Below are 27,316 nucleotides of genomic sequence, written 5' to 3'. Positions count from 1 at the left end.
AAACTTTCAAAAGGGAAACTCTGACAAAATAGGGGAAATAGTTAGAAAAAACTGAAAGGTGCAGCTACAAAGGTAAAAAGTATGCAATAAGCGTGGACATTGTTAAAAAATACCATCCTAGAAGAACAGACCAGGTGAATTCCCTACATTAAGAAAGGTGAAAGGAAGGCAAAACAATTACCAGCATGGTTAAAAGGTGAGATAAGAGAGGCTATTTTAGCCAAAAGATCTTCATTCAATAATTGGAAGAAGGATCCATCAGAAGAAAATAGGATAAATCATAAGCATTGGCAAGTTAAATGTAAGACATTGGGGAGATCACGTGACGCTGTGAAGGGAAGCGGATGTAGCTTGCCTTCGGGGGCTCCTGGCCTACCCATCTAATCACTTAATTTGGTCCTGGAAAGGCTCCGATGATACGATAGGGTAGTTCTTGCGCTCGGGGATACAAAATTGTTTGAGATGTCGACGAGGATAACCAGAAAAGAAAAGGAAACTACAAAAGAGCGTTTGCGGCCTGCAGACAACATTTCTTCGGAAGACAGTGGAGCTGCAGAGTCTCAGGTACCAGCAAATTGGGCAGATGTCAGAGCCGCAGTAGTAGAGGCTCTACAGCCTGAATTTCAAAAGTTATCAGCTCAACTAGCGGATCTTACCTCCTCGGTAGCGAGGTATGATACTAGATTTGCCGAGGTAGAACAACGCATATCTGATGCCGAAGATGGCCTCCAGACCCCGCGGTCGGCGGTGGAGATGCTGCAGGCGGAGCTAGCCCACCACACTGAGCATCTGGAGGATCTCGAAAACCGGTCCCACCGCTCCAATTTGCGATTTGTTGGTTTACCAGAGTCGTTAGAGGAAAGGGATCTGCCTCGGATTTTGGAGCGCTGGCTCACGCATGAACTATCTTTGTCATCTGATCCAGGCCGTTGAGAATTGAAAGGGCCCAGAGACTTGGACAAAAGTGTGCGCCTGCAGAGAAGCCGCGGGTGATTACTGCAAAACTCCTAAATTTTATTCACAAGACAGAAATCCTCCAAGCGACGAGCCGTGGGACAAATCTACAATTTGAAAGCCAGAAGATCTTGGTGTTTCAAGACTTCTCAGTCGCTCTCTCTGCGAAGCGCAGAGTACTTGCACCGTATTGTGCCCAACTTCACAATCTAGGCCAAAGGGCAGTAATTGTGTACCCGGCGAAAGTAAGAGTCACAGCCCTGAGCGGACCCCACTGGTTTTCTGATGCTGGAGAATTGCGTGAGTACATTGCCGCAATCGCCAAAACATCGACCAGCCCACGGGAAAACTCCTGACCTGGACCAGACTTTGCTATTACTCGCGATTGTCCTACCCGATGGTCACTCGTCCAGGGCTTTGATCTAGAGGGATCTGAAGCTCTGCAGAACCCGAAGTAGGTCGGATTGGGCTGTGTCCATCCCTATGGATTCCTTTGGGGGCCTGGATTGAGGCATCCTTACAATACCAATTGGGGATTTTACAAGTTATTTCCTGTTTCTTACACCCCATGTTTCAGGACCATTTCTGATATGTTGACTAATTATTCACTGCATATGCTATTTTGCCCTTTCTAAATTACAGTGGGAGAATCTCCTGTATAGCCTACCAAATAGGCAACTTTTCTTATGTCTTACCATGATATGTGTAGGCTACTGCTGATTTTTATTACCTTTTTTTTTCTTTTCTTTTCTTCCGTTGTGTCATTTTATTCTGGAGTGGGTTGATGGGATTGGATGGGGGGAGGGGAGGCTGTAAGCGTCCTACTGGTCTCTTAGATGGGGGTTACTGAAGTTACGGGAGTATAAGATAGGGAAGTGGGGGGAATTGGATAGTTTGGGGGAACGGGGTGGGGGGGAGGGAAAGTGGAGGGTGCTGGGGGGAGGTTGGGATTGGGAGGCAGAGGATTTTGGTTCTGGTTCTCAGTTCTTGGTTCTCAGTTCTTTTGGTCGGTCCTCCATTTGAGTTTAGTATTGGAATGCAGGATGTTGTGGGGAGGGGGGGTTCAATGCTGGGATGGCCTCTGCCTCACACAATTTTGGTTTATGTCAATTTTCACATCACCTTGCTGGGAGTAAATGTCTAATCGGGGTACGAGATTAGTCTCCTGGAATGTCTGTGGAATAAACTCCCTGATTAAACGGTCCAAGATTCTCCAGACTTTGAAACGGAAGGGGGCAATGTGGCATTTCTTCAAGAAACGCACTTATTGGATTCTAAACATAGGCAGTTATGTCAGCACTGAGTGGGGGCGGTTCACTTTGCTACTGCAAGTACTAAATCAGCAGGGGTGGCGATATTAATTTGGAAGAATTTACCTCTGAAGATCCACACTGAGCTTAAAGACCCCATGGGCCACTAACTCATATTAGTGGCAGAATTTCACTCCATCCCATTGGTGTCCTGTAATATATATGCTCCGAACTCCCAGTCTAGTTCCTTTTACTGAGAGATGCATCGTCATCTCCTGCCATACATTGATCACATGGTGGTTGTGGGCGGTGATTTTAACAAGGTGCGAGACCTAGATTTGGATAGGTCCGCCACTACCCATCGAGTAGGGGGATGTGGCAAAGGGATCAGATTAGTGGAGGGAGCATTGCACCTTACAGATTCTTGACGCACCTTACATCCATTTGATAAAGACTTTACACATCTCTCCCGCGCGCATGCGACCCACTCGAGGATAGATTATTTTTTGGTGAGCACGCGGTTTTTTCCTAAAGTTTCAGATGCTGGGATTGGAGATATCCTTATCTCGGACCATGCACCTATTTGGCTAGATCTAACCCTACGCCCAGCGGAGCCTACCTCCTTTCATTGGCGTTACCCATTTTTCCTGGCAACAGATCCCTCTTTTCCAAGCGTTTCTGCATCAGCGGTGGGCAGATTTTGCAACATTAAATGCACAACATCGGGAAAACCCTGTTCTGTTTTGGAACATTGCAAAGCTGTGCTGCGAGGGAATATTATTGCCTATCTAGCACATCGAGAGAAAACTCTTGATAATAGGTTGTTGACTTTGACTCGCCAATTACAATCGGCTAAAGCAGCATTATTGAAATCCCAATCTAAGATCACTAGGGAATCCTACTTAACTTTGCAAACAGCGATTAACTCTCTTTTGCAAAGGGTCAAGAAAAGTTTGCTGTATTACCGGCTTCAGTTGTATCGATATGGTAACAAATCCAGGAAATTGTTGGCCCATTTAATTAAATCGGCTAGGGGGTTCCGGCACATTTCGGCTCTTAAGATAGCTGGGGGGAAGACGGTCAATGATACATCTGCAATTATGGTAGAGTTTCACTCATATTTTTCAAAATTGTATCAATCTGAGGGCTGGAACCCGGAAAACTGGGAGAAATTCTGTGAGCTAATACGTATCCCATCCATCATAATTGTACAAAATTGTTTTTTAAATGAGCCCATATCTGAGGAGGAGGTTCATCTAGCCATTCATTGCGCCCGTAAATTGAAAGCTCCAGGCCCGGATGGATACAGTTCGGAGTTTTATAAATGCCTTATAGACCCATTGTCGAAACTTCTCCCATGATGCAGACAGGAGAAATGCCCAGACATGGTAATGTAGCACACGTAACGCATCCCTAAGCTGGGGAAGGATCTGCAGCTACCAGCTTCATATCGCCCCCATTTCCTTATTGAACGTGGATCATAAACTATTAGACAAGATATTGGCTGAAAGGCTTAGTGGGATCCTTCCCTAACTGATCCAACCAGGGCAGGTAGGATTTGTTAAGAAGCGCTACGCGCTGACTAATATTAGGCTACTTACGGTGGCGATGGAGCTGTGTACTAGGACTCAGATACCTTTTCTTGTAGCTAGTCTAGACGCAGAAAAGGCATTTGATAGGGTGGAGTGGAACTTTATGTTTCAGTTACTGAACTCCATGGGTTTTGATGGGTTTTTTTTCCAAGCCATACAGCTATTGTATAGTAACCCGTCTGCTGCTTTATTGGTAAATGGACATTGCTCTACCCCCTTCCCAGTGCTCCAGGGAACCCGTTAGGGCTGCCCGTTATCTCTCTTACTATTTCTACTGACCCTTGTGCTGATGCTGTTGGTGATCCAAAGGACTCCCGCCATTCGGGGTATACAATTTCACAACCGTGACCGGAGAGAAATTTTTAAGTATGCCACATTCGCGGATGATATAATGGTATTTCTTACCAACCCCACTTCATCACTGCCAGTCCTCTTAGACCTCTTTCATGAGTATGGTACGTGCTCTGGATTGCGGATTAATTGGAGAAAATCAGAGGCATTGGCATATCCAGCAGCTATGCAGACACAATGGAATGGGCCCTTTCCTTTACATTGGGTGGGAACCTCGATTAAATATCTGGGGATTCATTTATCAGCAGAACCAGCGGAAATATATAATCTCAACATACCGGGCTTGCTCAAATTCACTCAAGATAAATTGAGTCTATGGCGGGACCTACCGATATCCTTAAGTGGTCACATTAATCTCTTCAAGATGGTCCTCCTGCCCAAGTGGATTTGTGTGTTGCAAAGTTCTCCCTTCTGGCTCAAACGCCGGGATCTTAGTAAGTGAGACGCAATGAGGATTTTCTTTTGGCAGGGAAAGAAAGCTCGTATTCCACTCACCTGGCTGAAATTGAAATGGGGAGATGGGGGACTGGGGGTCCCGGATCTCTCTCGGTATGTGCTGGCAGCTAACATGCGCATACTCAGGGAGTGGTTTTTGGGGAAATCCTTTTATGTGAATATCATAGCTGAGCAGACGCTGGTATCCCCTCTGGACTTGAAGTTTGTTTTGATGGGACCCCGTAGCGCCTTGCCTTTATCTCTGACGCAGAGTCCTGCTATTTTGCCCATACGTAGGACTTGGCTTTCCCTCACTAGTCGACTCGGGCTACAGAAAGTTTGTTCTTACCTTTTACCCATTAGTGGAAACCTGGAGTTTGAACCTGGTTCTTCCTCAAACATTTTTAGAATCTGGGAGGATCGGGGCATACTATATGTGGGGCATTTACTGGATGAGCTGGGTGCCCTGTTGCCCTTTGAAACACTGCAGGACCTATACGGATTTACCTGCGAATCATGTCTTTGGTTATCTACAAATTAGACATTATGTCCTTTCACTCGGACTGGAAGCGCGAAAAGCCGCCATGTTTCACGCTTTAGATGTGCATTTTCAATTTGACAGTACTATTTCTCCCTCCTTGTCCCGTTATTATAAGGGGCTTCGACTGAGACAAGCCAATGCTACGTCACCTCTGTGGAGCGATGGGAGCGGGATGGAGAATTTCGGATCCCACTCGGTCTTTTTCTGCATGTATGCGCAATGTATGTAAGACCTCTGATGAAATTTATTATAGGGAAATGCAGTACAAGTTCTTGCGGAGAGCCTATATATCCCCTCAGATAGCATTCTATGCCAACCAGCGATCAGATACTACATGCCCCCGCTGCCAGATCATGGTGGGACCCCTTTCTCATGATTTTTGGACCTGTCCGCTGATACAAATTTATTTTTTTTTAATTTTTTTAATTTTAAAATCTTTTAATATACCGATACTCAAGACAAATTTCTTATTGTACCGGTTTACAGCAAAACAAGGGTTAACCAGTGATATAAGAGAAAGTTACATAAAACAGGGTGATGAATTCAGGACAAGTAAGAGAGGTAAAAATTAACTTAACATAGCGCTACAATTATAATAACAAGCAACGTATAATAGTGACTAGGCGACGGACCTAGTAGATACTCAAACAAGCAAACAGTTCTTCAAGGGGTGGTGACATCTGTACAGGGTGACGAAGAACGGAGGAGTTGAGACTAGGAGGAGAGGGGTCAAGAAGGATGGGGGGAGGGAGAAAAGACCAAAAGGTGGGGGGAAGGGGAACAGAGGACTGAGAAACTAGCGGGGAGGCTTGCATTATTACAGGTTTTGAGCAGGAGAGCAGTCAGAGTTATGAGAGTTATTAATGGAACAGAGTAGTTCTGATGGAAATTATGAAAAAAGATTTATGTACAATCCCTTATATGTGGTGTGGCCAATCAAGGGAAGGCTTGTTTGAAAAGCCAGGTTTTCAGTTTCTTTCTGAAGGTGAAAGGGCATTGTTCCTGGCAAAGCTCTGTTGGTAATGAATTCCATCGAGAGGGTCCGGCAGTGGACAAAGCACGTTTCTGAATGGAGGGGTGAAGTGAGGATTTAGTAGAGGGTGCATGGAGAGATCCTTTATATGCCGTTTTGATCGGTCTCGTAGAGGTGTGAAGGTTGAGCGGAATTTTGAGTTGGAGTGTGGAATGAAGGTAGATGGTTTTGTGGATAATGGTCAGGGTCTTAAACAGGATTCTAAAGTTGATGGGAAGCCAGTGTAAATTTTTGAGGATAGGTGTAATATGATATCTTCGCCTTGACTTAGTTAGGATCCTAGCTGCGGCATTTTGGAGCATCTGTAATGGTTTTGTTGTGGAGGCAGGAAAGCCTAGGAGTAAAGCGTTACAGTAATCAATTTTTGAAAACAGTATGGCCTGAAGGACTGAGCGGTAGTCATGAAGGTGTAGGAGGGGTCTGAGCTGTTTTAGAACATGTAGCTTATAGAAGCATTCTTTAGTGGTGGTGTTTATCAACTTTTTGAAGTTCATTCGGGAGTCTAGAATAGCTCCGATGTCTCTCACATGGTTCACTGATGGTATGCTGGGGTTGCTGACGAGAGGGTTGCAGTCATTGGGGAAGATGACAAGGACCTCCGTTTTGGTAGTGTTGAGGACAAGGTTGAGGCTAGAGAGGAGAAGATTGATGGCGTGAAGGCATCTGGTTCCAGAAATTTAGGGTTTTGGAGATAGGATCTGTGATGGGGATCAAGATCTGCACGTCGTCAGCGTAAATGAAGTGTGTCAGGTTAAGATTTTCTAGGAGCTGGCATAGGGGTAGCAGATAAATATTAAACAGTGTAGGGGAGAGAGACGAACCCTGAGGTACTCCATGAGTGGAAGATAAGGGGTGGGATTCTTTATTATTTATTCTGACCTTGTAAATCCTATTATTGAGGAAGGATTTAAATCAGTTGAGGGCGGTGCCGGAGATGCCGATGTCCGAAAGTCGGTTGATGAGGATTGAATGGTTCACTGTGTCGAACGCTACTGAGATGTCGAGTAGAGCCAGTAGAAAGGATTGTCCTTTGTCTAGGTCCATTAGGATGTTGTCTGTTAGACAAATGTATTGGGAGAAGATTCTGGGGATTTTGAACCGTATCTTAAAAGTCCATATCCCGATGTCTCCGCAGCCAGTCTTGTTTGACTGCATTCCCCACACACTGTTTAAAGGCTGGGGTCCCCGCTCTCTTGTTAAGAAGGCTTGTTTGGTGGGAAAGAAGGTCATTCTGTTGCACTGGAAAGACTCCGTAGCCCTATCTTATTGGACGTGGCGTATATACTTCCATCGTATGTTGCAGATGGACAACCTTACTTCTCGAGCTTTGCCTCAACATCATAGGTCCTTTCGACGCATTTGGGAGGCCTTCATACAAGCTCTACTTCATCGTGCACGCAGCTTGATACTTAACGATTAGGAATGCGAGAGGATCGTTCTCATGGATGCGAAGTGAATGTATCGTATGGGGAAGGACTAATCCAGCATCTTAAGGACGACAAGGTTCCGTTTCACATGTTTGGACCGGGGACAAGGGCTGGGGGGGGGGGGAGAGAACTCTAAGTGGGGACAGTGTTTTGGTTAAAAATTTTGAGTGTTCTTTAAATTGGCGGAGGGCTCCCTGTTTGACACTGTATAATTGTTCTTTTACACTGGGGAGCATCACTGTTTCTGTTGATACTTCAGCTGTTCCAATACTCAAAAATTGTTAAAAAAAAAAAAAAAAAAAAGTAAGACATTGATAAGTCAGGCTAAGAAAAAATTTGAAAAGAAGTTGGCCAGAGAGTCAAAAGCTCACAATAAAAACTTTTTAAAATATGTCTAAAGCAGAAAGCCTGCAAGGGAGTCAGTTGGATGATCAAGGGGTTAAAGGGGCACTTAGAGAAGATAAGGCCATCGCGGAAAGATTAAACAATTTCTTTGCTTCAGTGTTTACTGAAGAGCATATTGGAGAAATACCCATTCCAGAGAAGGTTTCATGGATGATGATTCAGATCAACTGAACCAAATCACGGTGAACCTGGAAGACATGGTAGGCTTGATTGACAAACTGGATAGTATACATCCCAGGGGTCTGAAAGAACTAAAAAATGAAATTTCAGACCTATCAGAAAACTTGTAACTTATCATTAAAGTCATCCGATGTACCTGAAGATTGGAAGATGGTCAATGTAACCCCAATATTTAAAAAAGGATCATGGGGTGATCTGGGAAACTATAGACTGGTAAGCCTGGAAAAATTGTGGAAACTGTTATAAAGAATAAAATCACAAAACATTTAGATAGACATAAGAACATAAGAAAATGCCATACTGGGTCAGACCAAGGTCCATCAAGCCCAGCATCCTGTTTCCAACAGTGGCCAATCCAGGCCATAAGAACATGGCAAGTACCCAAAAACTAAGTCTATTCCATGTTACCATTGCTAATGGCAGTGGCTATTCTCTAAGTGAACTTAATAGCAGGTAATGGACTTCTCCTCCAAGAACTTATCCAATCCTTTTTTAAACACAGCTATACTAACTGCACTAACCACATCCTCTTGCAACAAATTCCAGAGTTTAATTGTGCGTTGAGTGAAAATGAACGTTCTCCGATTAGTTTTAAATGTGCCCCATGCTAACTTCATGGAGTTCCCCCAGTCTTTCTATTATCCGAAAGAGTAAATAACCAATTCACATCTACCCGTTCTAGACCTCTCATAATTTTAAACATCTCTATCATATTCCCCCTCAGCCGTCTCTTCTCCAAGCTGAAAAGTCCTAACCTCTTTAGTCTTTCCTCATAAGGGAGCTGTTCCATTCCCCTCATCATTTTGGTAGCCCTTCTCTGTACCTTCTCCATCGCAATTATTTCTTTTTTGAGATGCGGCGACCAGAATTGTACACAGTATTCAAGGTGCGGTCTCACCATTCCCTTTCTAATAATTCCCAACAGTCTGTTTGCTTTTTTGACTGCCGCAGCACACTGAACCGAAAATTTCAATGTGTTATCCACTATGACGCCTAGATCTCTTTCTTGGGTTGTAGCACCTAATATGGAACTTAACATTGTGAAATTATAGCATGAGTTATTTTTCCCTATATGCATCACCTTGCACTTATCCACATTAAATTTCATCTGCCATTTGGATGCCCAATTTTCCAGTCTCACAAGGTCTTCCTGCAATTTATCACAATCTGCTTGTGATTTAACTACTCTGAACAATTTTGTGTCATCTGCAAATTTGATTATCTCATTCATCGTATTTCTTTCCAGATCATTTATAAATATATTGAAAAGTAAGGGTCCAAATACAGATCCCTGAGGCACTCCACTGTCCACTCCCTTCCACTGAGAAAATTGTCCATTTAATCCTACTCTCTGTTTCCTGTCTTTTAGCCAGTTTGCAATCTACGAAAGGACATCGCCACCTATCCCATGACTTTTTACTTTTCCTAGAAGCCTCTCATGAGGAACTTTGTCAAACGCCTTCTGAAAATCCAAGTATACTACATCTACCGGTTCACCTTTATCCACGTTTATTAACTCCTTCAAAAAAGTGAAGCAGATTTGTGAGGCAAGACTTGCCTTGGGTAAAGCCATGCTGACTTTGTTCCATTAAACCATGTCTTTCTATATGTTCTGTGATTTTGATGTTCAGAACACTTTCCACTGTTTTTCCTGGCACTGAAGTCAGGCTAACCGGTCTGTAGTTTCCCGGATCGCCCCTGGAGCCCTTTTTAAATATTGGGGTTACATTTGCTATCCTCCAGTCTACAGGTACAATGGAGGATTTTAATGATAGGTTACAAATTTTTACTAATAGGTCTGAAATTTCAAGTTTTAGTTCCTTCAGAATTCTGGGGTGTATACCATCTGGTCCAGGTGATTTACTACTCTTCAGTTTGTCAATCAGGCCTACCTACATGGTTTGAAGGGACATAGCCAGCATGGATTTATCTAAGGGAAGTCTTGCCTCACAGATCTCCTACATTTTTTTGAAGGGGTGAATAAACATGTGGACAAAGGTGAGCTGGTAAATGTGGTGTATTTGGATTTTCAGAAGGAGCTCGACAAAGTCCCGCATGAGAGGCTTCTAAAAAGTCATGGGATAGGAGGTGATGTCTTTTGTGGATTGCAAGTTGGTTAAAAAGACAGGAAACAGAGAGTAGGATTAAATGGTCAGTTTTCACAATGGAAAAAGGTAAACAGTGGAGTGTCTCAGGGATCTGTACTTGCACCGGTGTTTTTTAATATATTTATAACTGATCTGGAAAGGGGTACAACGAGTGAGGTGATCAAATTTGCGGATGATACAAAATAATGCACAGTAATCAAATCTCAAGCAGATTGTGATGAATTGCAGAAGGATCCTGCGAGACTGGAAGATTTGGCTTCCAAATAGCAGATGAAAGTTAAAGTGGACAAGTGTAAAGTGATACATATAGGGAAAAATAACCCTTGCTGTAGTTACACAATGTTAGGTTCTATCTTAGGAGTTACCACCCAGTAAAGTGATCTAGGCATCATAGTGGATAATATATTGAAATGGTCAGCCCAGTGTGCTGTGGTGATCAAAAAAGCAAACAGAATGTTAGGAAATATTAAGAAGGGAATGGAAAATAAAACGGAGGATGTCATAATGCCTCTGTATTGCTCCATAGTGAGACCGCATCTTGAATACTGTGTGCAGTTCTGGTCACCATATCTCAAAAAGGATATAGCTGCTTTGGAGAAAATGCAGAGAATGGCGACCAAAATGATAAGGGGCATGGAACGGCTACCCTATGAGGAAAGGCTAAAGAAGTTAGGGCTGTTCAGTTTGGAGAAGAGACAACTGAGGGGGGATATGATAGAAGTCTACAAAATCATTAAAGGATTTGAACAAGTTAATTTAAATCAGTTATTTACTCTCTCAGATAACAGAAGGACCAGGGGGCATTCCATGAAGTTAGCAAGTAGCTCATTTAAAACAAATCAAAGACAATTCTTTTTCACTTAGCGCATAGTTAAGCTCTGAAATTCATTGCCAGATGATGTGGTTACAGCAATTAATGTAACTGGGGTTAAAAAAGGCTTGGATAAGTTCATAGAGGATAAATCCATAAACTGCAACGACAGTAATTAATATGCAATAGTAACTTGTGATCTATCTAACGTTTGGGTGCTTGCCAGGTAATTGGTCACTGTTGGAAACAGGATACTGGGCTTGATGGACCCTTGGTCTTACCCAGTATGGCATGTTCTTATGTTCCATATGGAGTCATTAGTTGATTGGGAAAATCTAGGAGAAGGTAAATAAAATTAAAAGGAGATATGTGCAACTAACCTTTTTGTTAGGAAAGTAAATAAAGGAAAAGAAAAAGTAGTATCTGAAAAGGAGAAAAGTTTAGCATTCATAAACTACAAGAGATCACAGAAAGTGGAAGATGGCTTTTCCAGATACTGTTGCCTAAGACAAGCTGGGAAAGTAATCAGGAATACAAAAATTCAAATAGAAGAAAATATAGCAATTACGATAAAACAGAGGGACAAGGGCTTTTTTTTTTTTTTTTTTAAGATATGTTAGTGACAGAAGTGCAAAAATGGCATTGTAAGACTCAGAGGTGAAGAGGAGGAATATGTAGAGGTTGATGAGAAAAAAAGCAAAACTGCTTAACAAATATTTCTATTCAGTGTTCATTGTGGAAGGGCCTAGAGCAAAGACTATATAAACGAACACAAAAGGCTGATAGTGAGGTAAACCTCTATCAATTTTCAGAACAGTGAGTTTGTGAGGAGCTAACTAGACAAAGTAGATAAGGTGATTGGGTCAGATGGGATATATGAGGGTATTGATGGAACTGAGAGATGCCTGGCAGCTTCCCTGGTTGACCTTTCCAATGCTTCTTTAAAGTCAGGAGAAGTTTTGGAAGCCTGGAGAAGGGCAGATATGGTTCATATTTATAAATGTGGAAGTAAGGAGAAGGATGGGAACTACAGGCCAGTTAGTCTGACCTCTGTAGTGAGCAAACTAATAGAATCACTGCTAGAAAGAAGATAATGCTGTTTTGGAATCCAATGGATTGCAGTATCCGAGGCAGCATGGTTTTATCAGAGGTAAATCTTGTCAGACAAATCTAATCAATTTCTTTGACTGGGTGACCAGAGTGTTGGCTCAAGGGAGAATGCTAGATATAGGTACTTGGATTTCATTAAGGTGTTTGACATGGTTCTACATAGGAGACTTATAAATTAAACACCCCGGTGTGAACTGGTACTGATTTAATAATGCCATGTTGCCATGCAGTAATAGCAAACCAAAAGTGCAAGGGCGCATAACCAAATATTCCATCAGAGTTTTAACTGAATATGTCTATAAACCCGGGACCACTGCTAACATGATGATCTGAACATGTGCATCTTGGTCTGTCTTGGATTGTGTGATAAGCCTCACCAACTTATCTATTTCAGCTTCTAAATCGGAGTGGAGCAGTCCCCTTGATGTGGAACTGTATGGGAAGGCATCGTAAATTCGCCAACACACAGTGCCCTAAAAAATGGCAGTGAGAAGGCAGCCCGAAATAGCGTGGTTTCAAAACTGTCAACAACATGTGTTAACATGTGCCATAACTTCAGCAGTTGATCATGCATGAAGGACCTGTGCATGTCATGGTGTGAAATATCTCTCTGACCCAACTTTGCAAGATCCACTTAATAGCATGCATGAAGGACAACTGTAAGTCGCTGCTGGTAATAGGCAGAGAAAGCCATGCTGAAACACCACTGAAATGAACCAGAAAGGCCTGCCAAATGGTAAAGTCTTCTCTTAAGGTCCTGTTGATTCACAGGCAGTGATAGTCCTGGGTGAGGCCCATTGTTGCCCAAACCAGGGGAGAGTTGAGGAAAGGGAAGACTGGAAGCGCTGGCAGGACTTCAAATCTCCCTCCAGCCACACTCATACCCAATGCATGAGCACATTCCCTCGCATCCAATCAAATGATGCGGAACCGGCATCGCAGCTTCCTGATGTCAGAGCGCTGCGAGCTGTGCCAAGCTAGCCATGCCGTTTCATCTGGTGGGACACAAGGAGAGGAAGAAGCACCCACCCGAAATGGCCACCCTGCCATGCCATGGTGCTGTTATGTTCTGAGGGGAATGGGAGGGAGGAGCTGCTATTGCCTGCCGCCAGTATCACTCGACGACCTGGGAAAGGCAACCAGGTAGGACAGTCCTCCAGACGGATGTCTTGGGTGCCCGTTATTCTCGGCATCCGCACATCTACACTGGCGGGCCGCCCATATATTCCATTACTCCACTGCATCGTTCAAGTTTCTTTGGAAGATTAAATCTCCTTGCATTTCTTTGGGTATATTAAACAGAGCATGGAAAGTGGTGGGAAAGGATTCCCAGATTTTTTTTTTTTAATGTATCATCGAATATTTATTTTTTAGAGAAGCTAATTTATGGTTTCAACAAGAGGAGGAGCTGTCTACTACTGGCTGGCTGCGGTTAGAACAAGATATTGTGAAACTTTTACATTTTCATCTTTTGCCGGCTATGGTTTGTTATAAAAATTTAAGAGTGGCCCATTTTATGTGCTACGCATTCTTGTTTGCTAGTGCTGGATGAGATTGCTGATGTCTGATGACATGATATGGGTATATCTGTTGGCAGATATAGTTTATTAGTGGTGTTTTTCATTTATAATATTTGGGGTTATAAAATCTCGCCTTTGGTGGACCGCTTTCAACTATCAATTAAACAGTTTTATACACATGTCCAGCTTAAACACTGTTGAGAAATGATTGAGGGTTAAGACTTTAGTGGGAACAGAGCCTAGTGTAATTTTATTATGTTGGAGTTTTCTTCTATGGGTCATTCAGCTTCTAGATTCTGTAAGTATTTTAGGGGGAAAAACAACTATTTGGGTATTCAAAAGCTATAGAACATGTGGCTTGGTGCTTAGCAAAAAATTAGTCTTCCTTTTTGTCAAAAACAAATAAGGCATTGTTATTTGCTAATGTGCTATAATCTCTTTTTTGCACATAAAGGAAGTAATTTTCAAAAGGATTTATATGCTTAAAACTGGGTTTTACATGCTTAAATTGCTATGAAAAATGCTATTATATTGTCAATAGATTTTATGCATATAAGTGCACTTATGGGGAAATTTTTTAAAGGGTTTATGCATGTATATATTGTAGCAATTTTCCAATGCCCATTTATGTGAATACAACCAGTTTTAAGTGCATACTTCTTTTTTAAACTTACCCCCTAAATGCTTAAAAAGGCTTTTGAAAATTGCTACGTTGTATACTTTTACATGCATAAATCCTTTTTAATTTTTACCCCAAAGTGATCTGGAATCCTGTTAAACTGTATAAAATAGATAATACTTGTTCTAATTTTGTAGTTCAGATCTTGGAACATTTAAGCATATGAGTTTTTTCTTGTTCAAAAATATTTTCTTTTTGGCAGCAAATTTGGACTTGAATCAAGTTGATGCTGAGTTTAGATCTGCATATTACCTCCTAGCAGGAAACTGAAAGGGAGATGGGGGAATGGGTCATTAAGATGAATCTGAATTTAGCTGCATTAGATGTCACACAAAAAATATATTATAGCAGAGTATGATTTGCCAGCATGAAGCAAACAAGAACTTGAGATCTGTACAAGATTCAGCAGAGCACGGGAAGATGTCCAAACAAGTAATTCTAGATATAAAACTCAGGAAAGTACCCCAGACTTATGCTAAACAGGCCATGATTACAATTAAGGTCTGACATTGACAACTTTGCCATCCAATCAGATTTCAAATGAACTCTAGCCAACTGATAACTTGCTGACATTGCAGCAATTCCTTCTGCTACTGAGCCGTAATACTTAATGAGAGACATAGGAGTCAACTTTTGAAAATGATTGCGGGTGCTGAAATTACAGCACCCCCAGCAAAAAAAAGAATAAAAAAACAGAACACAGTGGGTTATGAATATGACTGGCCAGCCTGTATTTAGATGTCCAGAGAGGAGCTGGTAATGTGGACATGGGAAGAACGCATGTGACCAAAAGCCAGGGAAGCACTCAAAGTCCCACAATACATCCCCCCCCCCCCAATTCCAGCTCACCCTCACCAGGCTCCTCCCTCCTCCTCCATCCCCCCACCAACCACCCATCCACATCATAGTCTCTTCCCTCTCCAGGCACCACCATGCTTTCTCAACCTTCCTTTTCTCTCATTCTCTTAATCTACCTTCCCTCTCCCTTCCTTACCTCGCTGCATGGGAATACTCAATTTTATATTTGGGGAGGGGGCTTCATTTTCCTCTTTCAGCTATACTCTCTACACCCTCTCAGAATGCTCTGCTCCCCATTTCCCACCAACCTGTTCTCTGTTCCCCTCCCAGTTCTTCCCATCCTTGCGTTCCCCAGAAGGTTTCTCCTTACCCATCCTTAGCCAGCTGCCCTCCTCTGCAAGCTTGGATCAGCCACCCCTCATCAGCAGGTTAGGCTTCCCTTCATTGGCAGGCTCCGCTCACCTTTCAATTTGAGATTCCCCTCCTTTACAAGCTTGGATCACTTCCCTGCTCTGCACTCCCTGAGCCCAGGCTCTATTTTATTTTTCTGGAACTATCCCGGCCTCCTCCCAGCACTCACAGATTCCAGTCCAGCGCTAGTCCCATGTCTGCAGAGTCCACATAAGGCAATCCATTACTTGCATGCCCTGAGCCCTAGCAGCTCAGCAGTTAATATCTCCCCAGCTGCAGGGCCACAGCTACATGTGGTGCTTCTGCCCTTGATTTGGAAACCCCCGAGAAAACTGCTGTCTCCTGTGGGATATAAGAGGGGAACGTTTTATTTAGTTTTGCAGCAAAGGGAGCAATGCTCATCTCAAGCCCTGACCACAGCCCCTCTCCATAGCGGAGCTGCCAGTTTTTAAGAGATATTGAGCCTATGATATCACGGGACACCACAACCTTCTCCCCTTTCCCATTCCTTCCAGTAAAATACCTTATTTACCCTGGTGACTGGAAGGCTGGAATCAAGGGCAGATACCATCTGCCCTTGATTCCATTTGACCTTGCCCTGCGAGCATAGAAATCTTCACCAGACAAAGTAAACAAGTTTCCAACCTTTATGTCTGTAGTTTGAGACTATCCTTGGTTTCTGCTAGTTCTTGGCTTTTTCAATTTCCTCTCTGCCTTATACCTTCCTTTTTCTTTTAAAGCTTATTTTCTAATCATTTTTATTTTTTCTCCATGCGTATAACTCTTTCTATCCACCAGCTGTCTCTCCACAGGTCATTATCTTGCGCCGCTGAAGCATATACGATTGCCTTTGAGGTCACCAGGCTTACTAACCTGAGAGCATATGCATTCTTATACGCATTTTGCGCCACTGAGGATTCGCTGAATATTGTATAAGGGAAAATAATTCGTCATGCGATCAGCGATTGACCAGAAAGTAGAACTTTAAGTAGATATTTGCACTGCCTGCGTGTTGATATATGTGGCTTGGGTATGCAAAATGTTTTTTTGCCTATGATTTTATATTAAAAAAAGTTATGAATTAAAAAAAGATTAAGCAGGACCTGAGATCCAAAGAACGCTCATGGCAAAACAACCTTCCCTCTCACTTAAAGCAGCTTATAAAAATATGCTACACACTTACAGACAAGCCATTCTCCAAGCTAAATGAGACTTCTACTCAGCAAAAATTCATGATTATCAATACAATTCGAATGCCTTATTCGCGTATGTTGCAGATCTCACAAAATCCACCCCCCTAACACACAATGAGGCAAACGCCAGTGATAAATGCGAAGAACTAGCATTTACTTCAAGAACAAAATCGATAACATTCTCCTTCGCTTCCCCACCAAACCCTCTCCTACCACCCCGCTCCCCAATTACAACAGGAACAATCTTGGGTCCTTCGATCTCACTACTACTATGGAAATTGAGGCCATTCTAAAAAAGATGAAACCTGCTACCCATATCTCAGACACCATCTCTTCTAAAATCCTTCTCTCTATCCCCTCCACCACTGCTAAACCTATTGCTGATTTAATTAACTGCTCCATCACATTTGGAACCATCCCAGACCCACTTAAACTTGCTGTCGTCAAGCCACGCCTCAAAAAAACCCACCCTCGACCCCATAGACCTAGCAAATTTCCGGCCTATTTCCAATCTGCCCTTCCTCTCTAAAATCCTTGAAAAGGTAGTTAAACACAACTTACTGACTTCTTAGAAGACCACAATATCTTACATCCATCACAATTTGGTTTTCGTAAAGCCCATAATACTGAAACATTATTAATAGCTATGACAGACACCATCCTCAAAGGCATGGACCGTGGAATCTCATACCTACTGGCCCTCCTAGACATTTCAGCAGCCTTTGATACTGTCAACCACCAAATCCTAATTACCCGCTTAGCAGAGATAGGTATCTCAGACACAGCCCTAGCCTGGTTCTCCTCCTATCTCAACCATAGAGAGTATCTAGTAAAAATTGATAAGCATGAATCCGCACACATCCCATCACACAAGGCGTCCCTCAAGGCTCCTCCCTATCATCCACCCTTTTCAATATTTATCTCCTGCCTCTTTGCCATCTACTCTCCGACCTAGGCCTGAAATTCTTCTTATATGCTGATGACGTGTAGATTCTCATCCCCATCAACAAATCCCTCGATGAATCCATGCAATTCTGGGAATCATGCCTTGCCTCCATAAACTCCTAACTCTCGAACCTCCACCTAGCTCTTAATGCTTCAAAAACAGGACTCCTCATTATCTCCAATCACCCTAACTGTATTCCCCCCCCCCCCCATTCAGAACACAGCCACAGCCCACACCCTCCTTCAATCCATAAAATACTTAGGTGTCTTCATGGATCAACACCTTAACTTCAAACCCCACATCAAATCTCTCCTTAAGGGGGGCTTCCACAAACTTCACATCATGAGAAAACATTAAACCCCTCCTCCACACTCAAGATTTCTGTACAGTACTTCAGACCACCATACTCATGAAACTGGACTACTGTAACTCCCTCCCCTCCTGGGCCTTCCCACCTCCACTATCAAACCCCTCCAGATCCTGCAAAACGCCATGGCCAGGGTCATAACCAATACCAGCAAAAGGGATCACATCACCCCCATATTAAAGGATCTGCACTGGCTGCCTGTATCCTACCGCATTCAATACAAAACCCTCACCATACTAGACAACTCTTTGTACAAATACAATCACACCTGGCTAGAGGAAATGCCTCACTTCCGCTCCACTGAACGCCCCACCAGAACTGCCCTTGCAGGCACCCTACACACTCCATCTCTCAAAACTGCGCATCTTTCCCTCACCAGAAAAGAGCCTTTTCTATCGCTGGCACCTACCTCTGGAATTCCCTCCCCACTTCCCTCTGTCTAGAGCCATCCTTACACAATTTTAAAAAAGGAATTAAGACATGGCTCTTCAAGCAGGCCTACCCAGATACGAACCAAACATAGCCAGCTACCATGACCCACCCTTTCCTGTACCCGCTGTAGCTCCGTCCCTGTAGCTCCTCCCCTGTACCCCTCCTGTAGCCTTCCCCCTAGAACCCACCTTTTTAACTCCATTTTAACTCCATTATATTTGGATTATATTCCGTTATATTTTGCATTGTTGTTTGCAGCCACTACAGGTATTGTTGCTTGCAGCCTTTTCAGGCATAAGATGTATATAGTTCCTGTTGTACTCAGTTTATGATGGTCCTTTCCTTCTGCCTACCCTCTAACTTCCATCTTTAGTTCTTTCTCCTTCCCCCCTCTTCCCTTTCTGACCTGCCCCTCTTTCCCCCCCCCCCCCCTCCCCCTGTTCATTGTAATTTCCTTTCTTCAGTTTCATTGTAAACCGGCATGATGTGTTCTACAAATGTTGGTAAATAAAAGTTTATAAATAAATAAATAAATAAATAAAATAAATTATGTTATATGATTAGAATGTTAATGTAGAAAAATTAAATAAAAAAATCTTTTGTAAAAAAATACCACTGTTTGATAAATTAGTTTATTATGTAATCATGTTTCATTTTTGTAGTGTTGTACAGAGTCTGTATTTTTGGACTACTTCTAGATAACTAAAATACCATACAGATTGTACTATATATACACACATATACACACACACATATATATATATATATATATATATATATATATATATATATATATTTATATATATCTTAGTATATTGGATCCAGGCTTTAAACAAAAATGTGAGTACCTAAATGGCATATCTGTCAGAGAACCTTAAAAAGAGGTAACACCACTATTTTAAAAGATTTGAAAGATACTTCATGAAGCAAGCTTTATTATACAATGGCAAAGAATATCAAAACTATTCAAAAGATAAAACTGGCACAATAACAAATATACATAAAATTTGTCACCTGTCCTAATCAATCATTCCTCATTCACACCACTTCTAAACTCTGTATAGTGTTATGCATATGTAGTGTATATAGATATCTCCATAAAACATTGTCAAAATATGTACAGAGAGCTAGTAATGAAACAATAAATCACTTGCAATACAGCTGGACAGTGAATTGTAAAGGAGTCACATGGATGACACCTTCTTTAGAAAGGGGATATAGCTGAACCACAGTCCCCAAGAAAGGATACTTTAATTGTTTCATAGGAGTGTTGTCTCAATGATGATTCTGTATTGTGTGTAGTTTTTGTTATACCTCTGCTTTATCCTGTGTTCTTTTTGTCCCTACAAAGGCCTCTGTTTCGCCATGGAAAAGGCTTCTTCAGGGGAAAATATGGTTCATAACTATTCTTGCGATGATACCATGGACTGTATTTAATCTCTTGTTGTTGATTCTACTTTATTGGTCGATTTTGCTAATTCAGTGTCTCAAGACTTCAATTGTTAATTAACAGCTTGCTAAATGCAGCATAATCCTCTGTGGATTTTCAATGTCTTGTTAGCGTGTTGGAAACCTTTACTTATCTTTTTGCTGGAGCTGTACCTGGAGCAGACTTCAATGCCTTCTTGCAGTCCAAATGCTGTGATGTAGTTTCACACTGGGGCTCTTAGCTGTTTGTATCCAGTGGTGATTTGTATATACTTCCCTTGACACCATGCGACTCATTTACAATTCACTAAGGCCAGCTGTATTGCAAGTGATTTGTTTCATTACTAGCACTGTACATATTTTGACAATGTTTTATGTAGATATCTATATACACTATATATGCATAACACTATACAGACTTTAGAAGTGGTGTGAATGAGGAATGATTGACGGACAGGTGATAAATTTATGCATATTTGCTATTGTGCCAATTTTATCTTTTGAATAGTTTTGATATTCTTTGCTAATGTATAATAAAGTTTGCCTCATTAAGTATCTTTCAAATCTTTTAAAATATTAGTGGTGTTACACACAGTATAAGAACTCAATGGTCTAGATTTTGATATAACTTGAGATGTCTTTAGCAAGGGTGCCTGAAACGGGTTGGCATAAATTGACTTATTTGATTGACTGATCACCATTCAGTTTATAAACCATCATACAAGTTACAGTGGAAGTAAAAAAATATATTAAAAAAACAAAACACATAATCCGCCAAACTAGATGGAAGAATGCAATTCATCTATTCTGCCCTGACTTATTAGAGATGTTTTAATAAGGGTTATGTCTGTTACCTGCCCATCATGGTCTACCACTTCAGCCCATGCTTGTTCTTAGATGTCTGTTGAATTCCCATTTCGTGCCATAAACAAAATTGCAAATGGGGCACTTAATACCACCTGTAAAACATAGAAAGAAAATGATGAAAGAAAAAATGCACCATCCTTTCCAAACCATTGACTAATAAAATATTTTAGTTATTCTTTTAACAAATAACATTTTCTGTGAAAATTATGCACCAAACACATAAAAAATCAGTTTGCACCTCTAGCAACCCGTCTAGCCTGCTAGATATGTTTATTTTGGTCCCTCAATACTGGATGCCTACTTTGATTCTCTTATTCCGATGAGCAAATACATGGTTCTAACATCTATTCTACAAGAACAGAAGAATTAAATTGCCATGATTTCCACTAACTTAACAGTTTATCATCAGCATCACTATTATAATTTCAGCAAATGCTACATAAGGAGGGAAGGGACTAAGGGCAGACATTGAAGAAAAGAAAAATGGAGAGTTGGTAGAGGCAAGGGGAAAGACCTGTGATGAGGAATGATGTGGAGCTAGAGGAATAGAAGGAGGAAATGGAGTGGATTGGAAGGATAGGCGAGAAAGAAATGGAATGGGGGTAGGTTAGAGAGCTCCAGTGGCTGCACACATTGCACACCTGGCCGCACAGACTGCGGTGCTGCCACCATTCAAGGCTTGGCAGGAGCCTGTTCCGTGGTTGCTCACCACTGTGTACGGCCTGTGCTGGCATAACAAGCATTTACAAAACTCCCGAGTCAGCACTTCCTGGCTGCTGATTGAAATGTATTTGAGGGTCATATCCTAGTAGTCCTGAGTAGGATTTGTTCGTTTTTCTGACTAGCTCAGTTTTGCTTATGCTTCATGTAAAGTTTTGGGGATAGCACCACCAAATGTCAAATGCCAGGGGTCAAATATTCTGGGCTTCATACACAAGAAGACTTAGAAAACATGAGAGCAACTACCCTGACTGTAAGCTGCACATTAATAAAATGTGTTTAGTTCCAGCTCAAGCTTCGGTCCCGATTTCTGAAACGCTAAACTGGAAAGCCAAACTGATTTCACGATGCATGTAATCAGCAGTCAGAAGTGGGCAGGCTGTGAGTTTTGAAAATGCTTGTGGTCCTGGGAGAGACTGGTCACAGTGCTCAGCAACTGCTGGACAGGTCCCTGCTGCTCAGGTTATCTGAGAAAGGCAGGGTGGCAGATGCAGAGGAAGGGGAACAAACAGGGGGGATGGCTGCTAGGGAAGGGGCAGGACCCAGCATGGCATTTCTTATATTCTTAGGACCTGTTCCACCCCACTAATGAGCTTATAAACTTCTTTCATATCCCCCTTCTCAGCCATTTCTTCTCTAAGACGACTTGCTCTAGCTTGTTTGGCCTTTGGTCAACAGGGAGCCTTACAATCTCTGTGACATTTTGAGCAGCACCATAACTTTTTTGAGATGGGGGTGACCAGAACTGCACAGGATATTCACGGTACGGCCACACCGTGGATCAATAAAGACATTACAGTATTCTCAGTTTTATTCTCTATTCTTTTCTGATCACACACTGAGTCAAGGATCTCAATGGATTATCAACAGTGACTCCAAGATCCTTTTCCTGGGCGGTGACTCCTAAGATGGAATCCAGCATGGAGTACATTAGGAGTTTTTTCCTATGTGTGCATCACTCTTCATTCATCCATAATAAATTTCATCTTCCACTTAGATGCCCAGTTGTCCAGACTGGAAAGGTCCTTCTGCAGTTTCTCACAGTACACTCCCAGTTTAACAACTCTGAATGATTTTATATCATCTGCAAATTTGACTCTCTCACTCGTAGCTTCCTTTTCCAGATCATTTATTTTAGAGTTATACAGTACTGGTCCCAGGACCTGGGGTACTCCGCTATTCACCTCTCTCCACTGGGAAAAATGACCAATTAGTCCTAATCTTTGCTTCCTATTTTCCTTTTTAACCAGTTACTGGCACACGCTCCCATAGGCCAGCTAACATGAATTTTCAGTGCTAAAGTTTTCATTTAAATCTGGTCATGGCCCCAGACCCAGCAGTCATCCCTGCTACCAACTCCTGTCAACTAATTTTGTAGAACACCCTAGACTTGGCAAGCACCCAGCCCACAATACCAGCGACCTAATCCTGAACAGAATCCATGCTTTGCCGGGAAAATTAAGTATGTTTACTTTCTGCCTGCTCTGGGGTTGAGACCAGGGATGTGGGATTCTACTAAAGATGAAAATACTGGGAGCCGAGAGGAGAGCCCTGCTTCTATTTCCTGCCTATCTGCTGGAGGTGGTTACCGGGGGTGAGTGCTGTCTTGCCCCGACGGTTGGATTTCATCTCCCCAGCGTTTCCTGTCTGAGGGGGGCGGAGCCTGAGGAGGCGGGACCCGGACTCGGACTTTAAATTTCTTCAGAGCTGCTCTAGCCTCGAGCCGAGAGGAGAGCCCTGCTTCTATTTCCTGCCTATCTGCTGGAGGTGGTTACCGGGGGTGAGTGCTGTCTTGCCCCGACGGTTGGATTTCATCTCCCCAGCGTTTCCTGTCTGAGGGGGGCGGAGCCTGAGGAGGCGGGACCCGGACTCGGACTTTAAATTTCTTCAGAGCTGCTCTAGCCTCGAGCCGAGAGGAGAGCCCTGCTTCTATTTCCTGCCTATCTGCTGGAGGTGGTTACCGGGGGTGAGTGCTATCTTGCCCCGACGGTTGGATTTCATCTCCCCAGCGTTTCCTGTCTGAGGGGGGCGGAGCCTGAGGAGGCGGGACCCGGACTCGGACTTTAAATTTCTACAGACCTGCGGCGCGCAGTAGAGCTGGCGCGCTGTTAAAGCCGTGCGCGTTTAAGGGGCGCGCGGCAAAGCGGGCTTTGCCGGGCTTCGCTGGGCCTTCGCTGGAATTCGCTGAGGATAGGATTTATGCTGGTCAAAAAAATTGCCTAAGTTAAGTATTTGTATCTCTCATTCACGGTTCCATAGAAGTGATTATTATAGACTGTTGAATATTGAGAAGCATTATCAACCCCAATACTTATTTAAAGTTTATTTCCTTTGAAGGATGCCACACACGAAAAGGAAGGCAAAATTAAGGCCTTCCAATGAGGTGACATCTGTAGAAACTAAACAAAAAACAGTATTGGAATGGTTAGATCCTCTAAATACCCCAATAGGGCAGACCGTTGTTGGAGAGTCACTAGAACGAGGTGTATCTCCCCAGGTCAGTGAAATCTCTTTGAGCCCTGGGGCACCGGTTCCACCATCTCCCCCTGGGAGAGAGGGTCAAGAGACCCAACAAGAACCAGGGGTAATTCAGGAAGGTATAGGAAGTCTCCTGGTGAATCGGGGAGTAAATGAGGTTCAGTTTAATGATTCACACGGAATAAAGTATAGATCACATGAGAAAATACATTTGAGTTTGGTAGAAAGCCCAACTGAGCTCCCTATTGATTCTAGTACACCTAAACTAATTAACCTCCCTAAAGATGATAATCAGAATATAGAGGTCGTTATAAACACTAGTACTTTACCGTCTAAACCTAATAATATAACAATGGAAAGTCTCTGGAATTGCTTAGTAAAGCTAGATTCATCAATAAATAAGTTAACAGAAGTGGTAATGAAAACTTCTCATTCCTCAGTATTAAATACGGCTGAGTTAGATAAGCAGAAAGAGGTAGTAGATAAAATAGAGAAAAAAATCACTCAGGTGGAAAAAATTCAATGTGAACAGATTGTGGAGAGTGGGGAAGTAAGTAAAAGATTAGAAACATTAGAAAACATGGTTAGATCATTGAATATAAGAGTTAACAATTTCCCAATTATAAGGAAATTAAGTCCTATAGAATTATTTAGAAATTACTTACTCCAAATTTTAAAAATATCTGAGGATTGCTTACCAGTCATAGTAAGGGCATTCTACCTGGGTAATAACAAGAAAAAAGAGATAAGGCAAGAACAAAAACAAAAGGAAGAGACTGAAAAGGTATTAGAAAATGTTAGTACATCTATAGATCTATCAGACCTACTTCAAAAATCGCAGGATGAGTTAGAGGTAAAAACAAGGGGAACTCTGTTGGTTCAATTGGCTTTCTCAGTAGACAAAGAAAATATTATGAGATCCTTCTTTCGGAACAGAACAACCACCTTTTATGGTCAAAAGGTTTGGATATTCCCTGACCTTATTAAAATCACACAGGTTCGTAGGAAAGATTTCCTTCGTTATAGAGAACAAGTATTAGGAAAAGGAGGTAGTTTCAAATTGATTTATCCATGTAAATGTAATATAAAGCTGAACGATCATAATTACTCATTCCGTGATCCAGTCGACTTAAAAAATCTTCTTGAAAATTCATGACCGGTAAAGAAAATATATGTGAGGATATAATGCTTAGTTTCCTTAATTGAATCGTTCAATGTATAATGGTTGTCACTTCTAATTACCTTATGATTATTGATTGATGATAGGAAAGTGACTGTGTAAGTAACTTGTTACAATATCACAGTCTGACTGGATAATCATGTTCAAATTATTTGTTGTTGTGTTTTTGTTTTTTTTTAAAAACAATAAACAAAGAATTCAAAAAAAAAAAAAAAAAAAAAAAAAAAAGATGAAAATACTGAGGTGGGCTTTATTTATTTATTTTTTTTAAAGAATGATTCTTACTACTATTGAATATTTCTATTGCACTACTAGGCATTCCCAACACTGCAGAGACATAAAATAGAGACACGGTACATTTTCCCTGGAGCTTAAAATTTAGTTAAAACATATATAAACAAACGGAGGATACCTTTCAAACAACTGGACACAGCAGCATGTACGTGCGTATATAGCTGCACACAGATTTACGATAGTAAGAACATAACCTGGCCATATCATAAAATGTGTATACCCCACAACATATGTGCGTATGTATGCTTATGTGAGAATACGTTCAATGCATCGAAAGCGCTTACTTTTCCTATTTAAAAAATATACGCGCATACATTTTATGCATGAAAATAAAAGTAGAACTTACTCATGTAAATTGGGATTTATGCATGAAAGTCAGTATATTTAAAACATGTGCACGTAGTTGAAATTACCAATTTTACCAATTCCTCCACCACTTTGCCCAGATCAGAAACCCTTCTGGTTCTTTAGGCTGAACTTTCTACAATTCATCGAGACCTCCCACTCAATATAGTGCACAATAAATGCGTTTAATATCACTGTATGCAAGATAATAGGCAGGTGTAAAATTACACAAGTACTATAAGTAGGCAAATCTGCGTCTGTATCTTTTAAAATAGTACCTTACACACACATGTTGGCCCTACCCAGAACGCCTCTAGACCACCCCCTTTGTTACACTTGTATATGTGCATGCAAAAGCAAAAATATGCATGTTTTTACTTGTAACTGTTGAAAATCCACCCCATAATTTTTAGAAATCACTTTTATATATATTACAGTACAAAAATGTTTAACATGAGAGGGTCATGATTAGAAAGAGTCTGAATTTAAAAGCAATCTCAAATATTTTTGTTTTTATGATGTTTTTGTTATGTAACCGTTGTGATGTTCTCTTCAAATGACGGTATACAAAACTTTTTAAATGAATAAAAATGTAAATAAAAAAGCTGGTTCTTTAAGTGGGACTTGAAAACAGCCAGATGTACCACTTCAGGAAAGCCGATCCAGTCACATGCAACGGCAAGAGAAAGTGTAAGTCGTGAGTTAGCAACGAAGAGAAGGAGCAGCTTGCCAGCTGAACGGAAGTCACAAAGAAGGATATACAAGGAGAAAAGAGGAGAGATAATATGGGGCTGCAGAGTGCATGCACTTGTAAGCGAGAAGTAGTTTGAACTAAATGCAGAAGCACATAGGGATTCGACGTAGAGAAGTGAAAAGAAAAGGAAATGGTCAGAGTGATGCTGAAGGAAGAGAAACTGGGCAGCTGAATTTTGAATAAACTGAGACTAAGAAAGACGGTATAGCAGCAGACCTGTAAGGACGTGAGTGCAGCAGTCCGAGTCGGAGGTGGCAAGAAAGTGGATGCGGGCTCTGATAGTGTGTTCAGAAAGGACATGGAAAATTTGGGGCCCAAAAACATCATCCACCAAGACTGAAGAAAGTGGAAGAAGGAAACTGAGCTTGTATTCCCTCCCAAAAAGGTCGGTTTTGGTCATATTAACTTTAAGCTGATGGTTGGACATCCTCTTCGCACCCCCCCCCCCCCCCCTGATGACATCTGAAAATTTGGGATGGACTGGATGCAAAGCCAAAAAGTTATTAGGTGACATAATGCATATATCCCCACCAAAAGTATTCCCCCCTCATGTTCCCTGCAGACTCCCTGACATGTCCAGAACATTTGGTACTGCTTGGATGCAAAAATAAAAAAATTAGCAGGTGGCATAACTGCACTCAATGATTCATGAAGCACGCAGACACGTGGCTCGACATCGCCCTGAAAATTTAGTGTGCATAGGATGG

At 41.9% G+C, this 27,316-nt stretch overlaps 1 protein-coding gene across 1 annotated transcript in view; it reads right to left on the bottom strand.

The window, feature by feature from the left end:
* The window catches only part of LOC115081960 (zinc finger protein ZFAT-like), a 276,750-nt gene that overhangs the window by 115,013 nt on the left and 134,421 nt on the right, over window positions 1-27,316 (bottom strand). Inside the window, 2 exon segments of the mRNA XM_029586200.1 lie at window positions 20,847-20,868; window positions 20,871-20,930. Coding sequence (XP_029442060.1) covers window positions 20,847-20,868; window positions 20,871-20,930 — 82 coding nt within the window.

This window comes from Rhinatrema bivittatum, unplaced genomic scaffold, assembly GCF_901001135.1.
Source record: "Rhinatrema bivittatum unplaced genomic scaffold, aRhiBiv1.1, whole genome shotgun sequence".
NCBI classification, from domain to species: Eukaryota; Metazoa; Chordata; class Amphibia; order Gymnophiona; family Rhinatrematidae; genus Rhinatrema; species Rhinatrema bivittatum.
The sequence above is the reverse complement of the archived record's forward strand: the minus strand, read 5'-3'. Positions and strand labels throughout refer to the sequence as shown.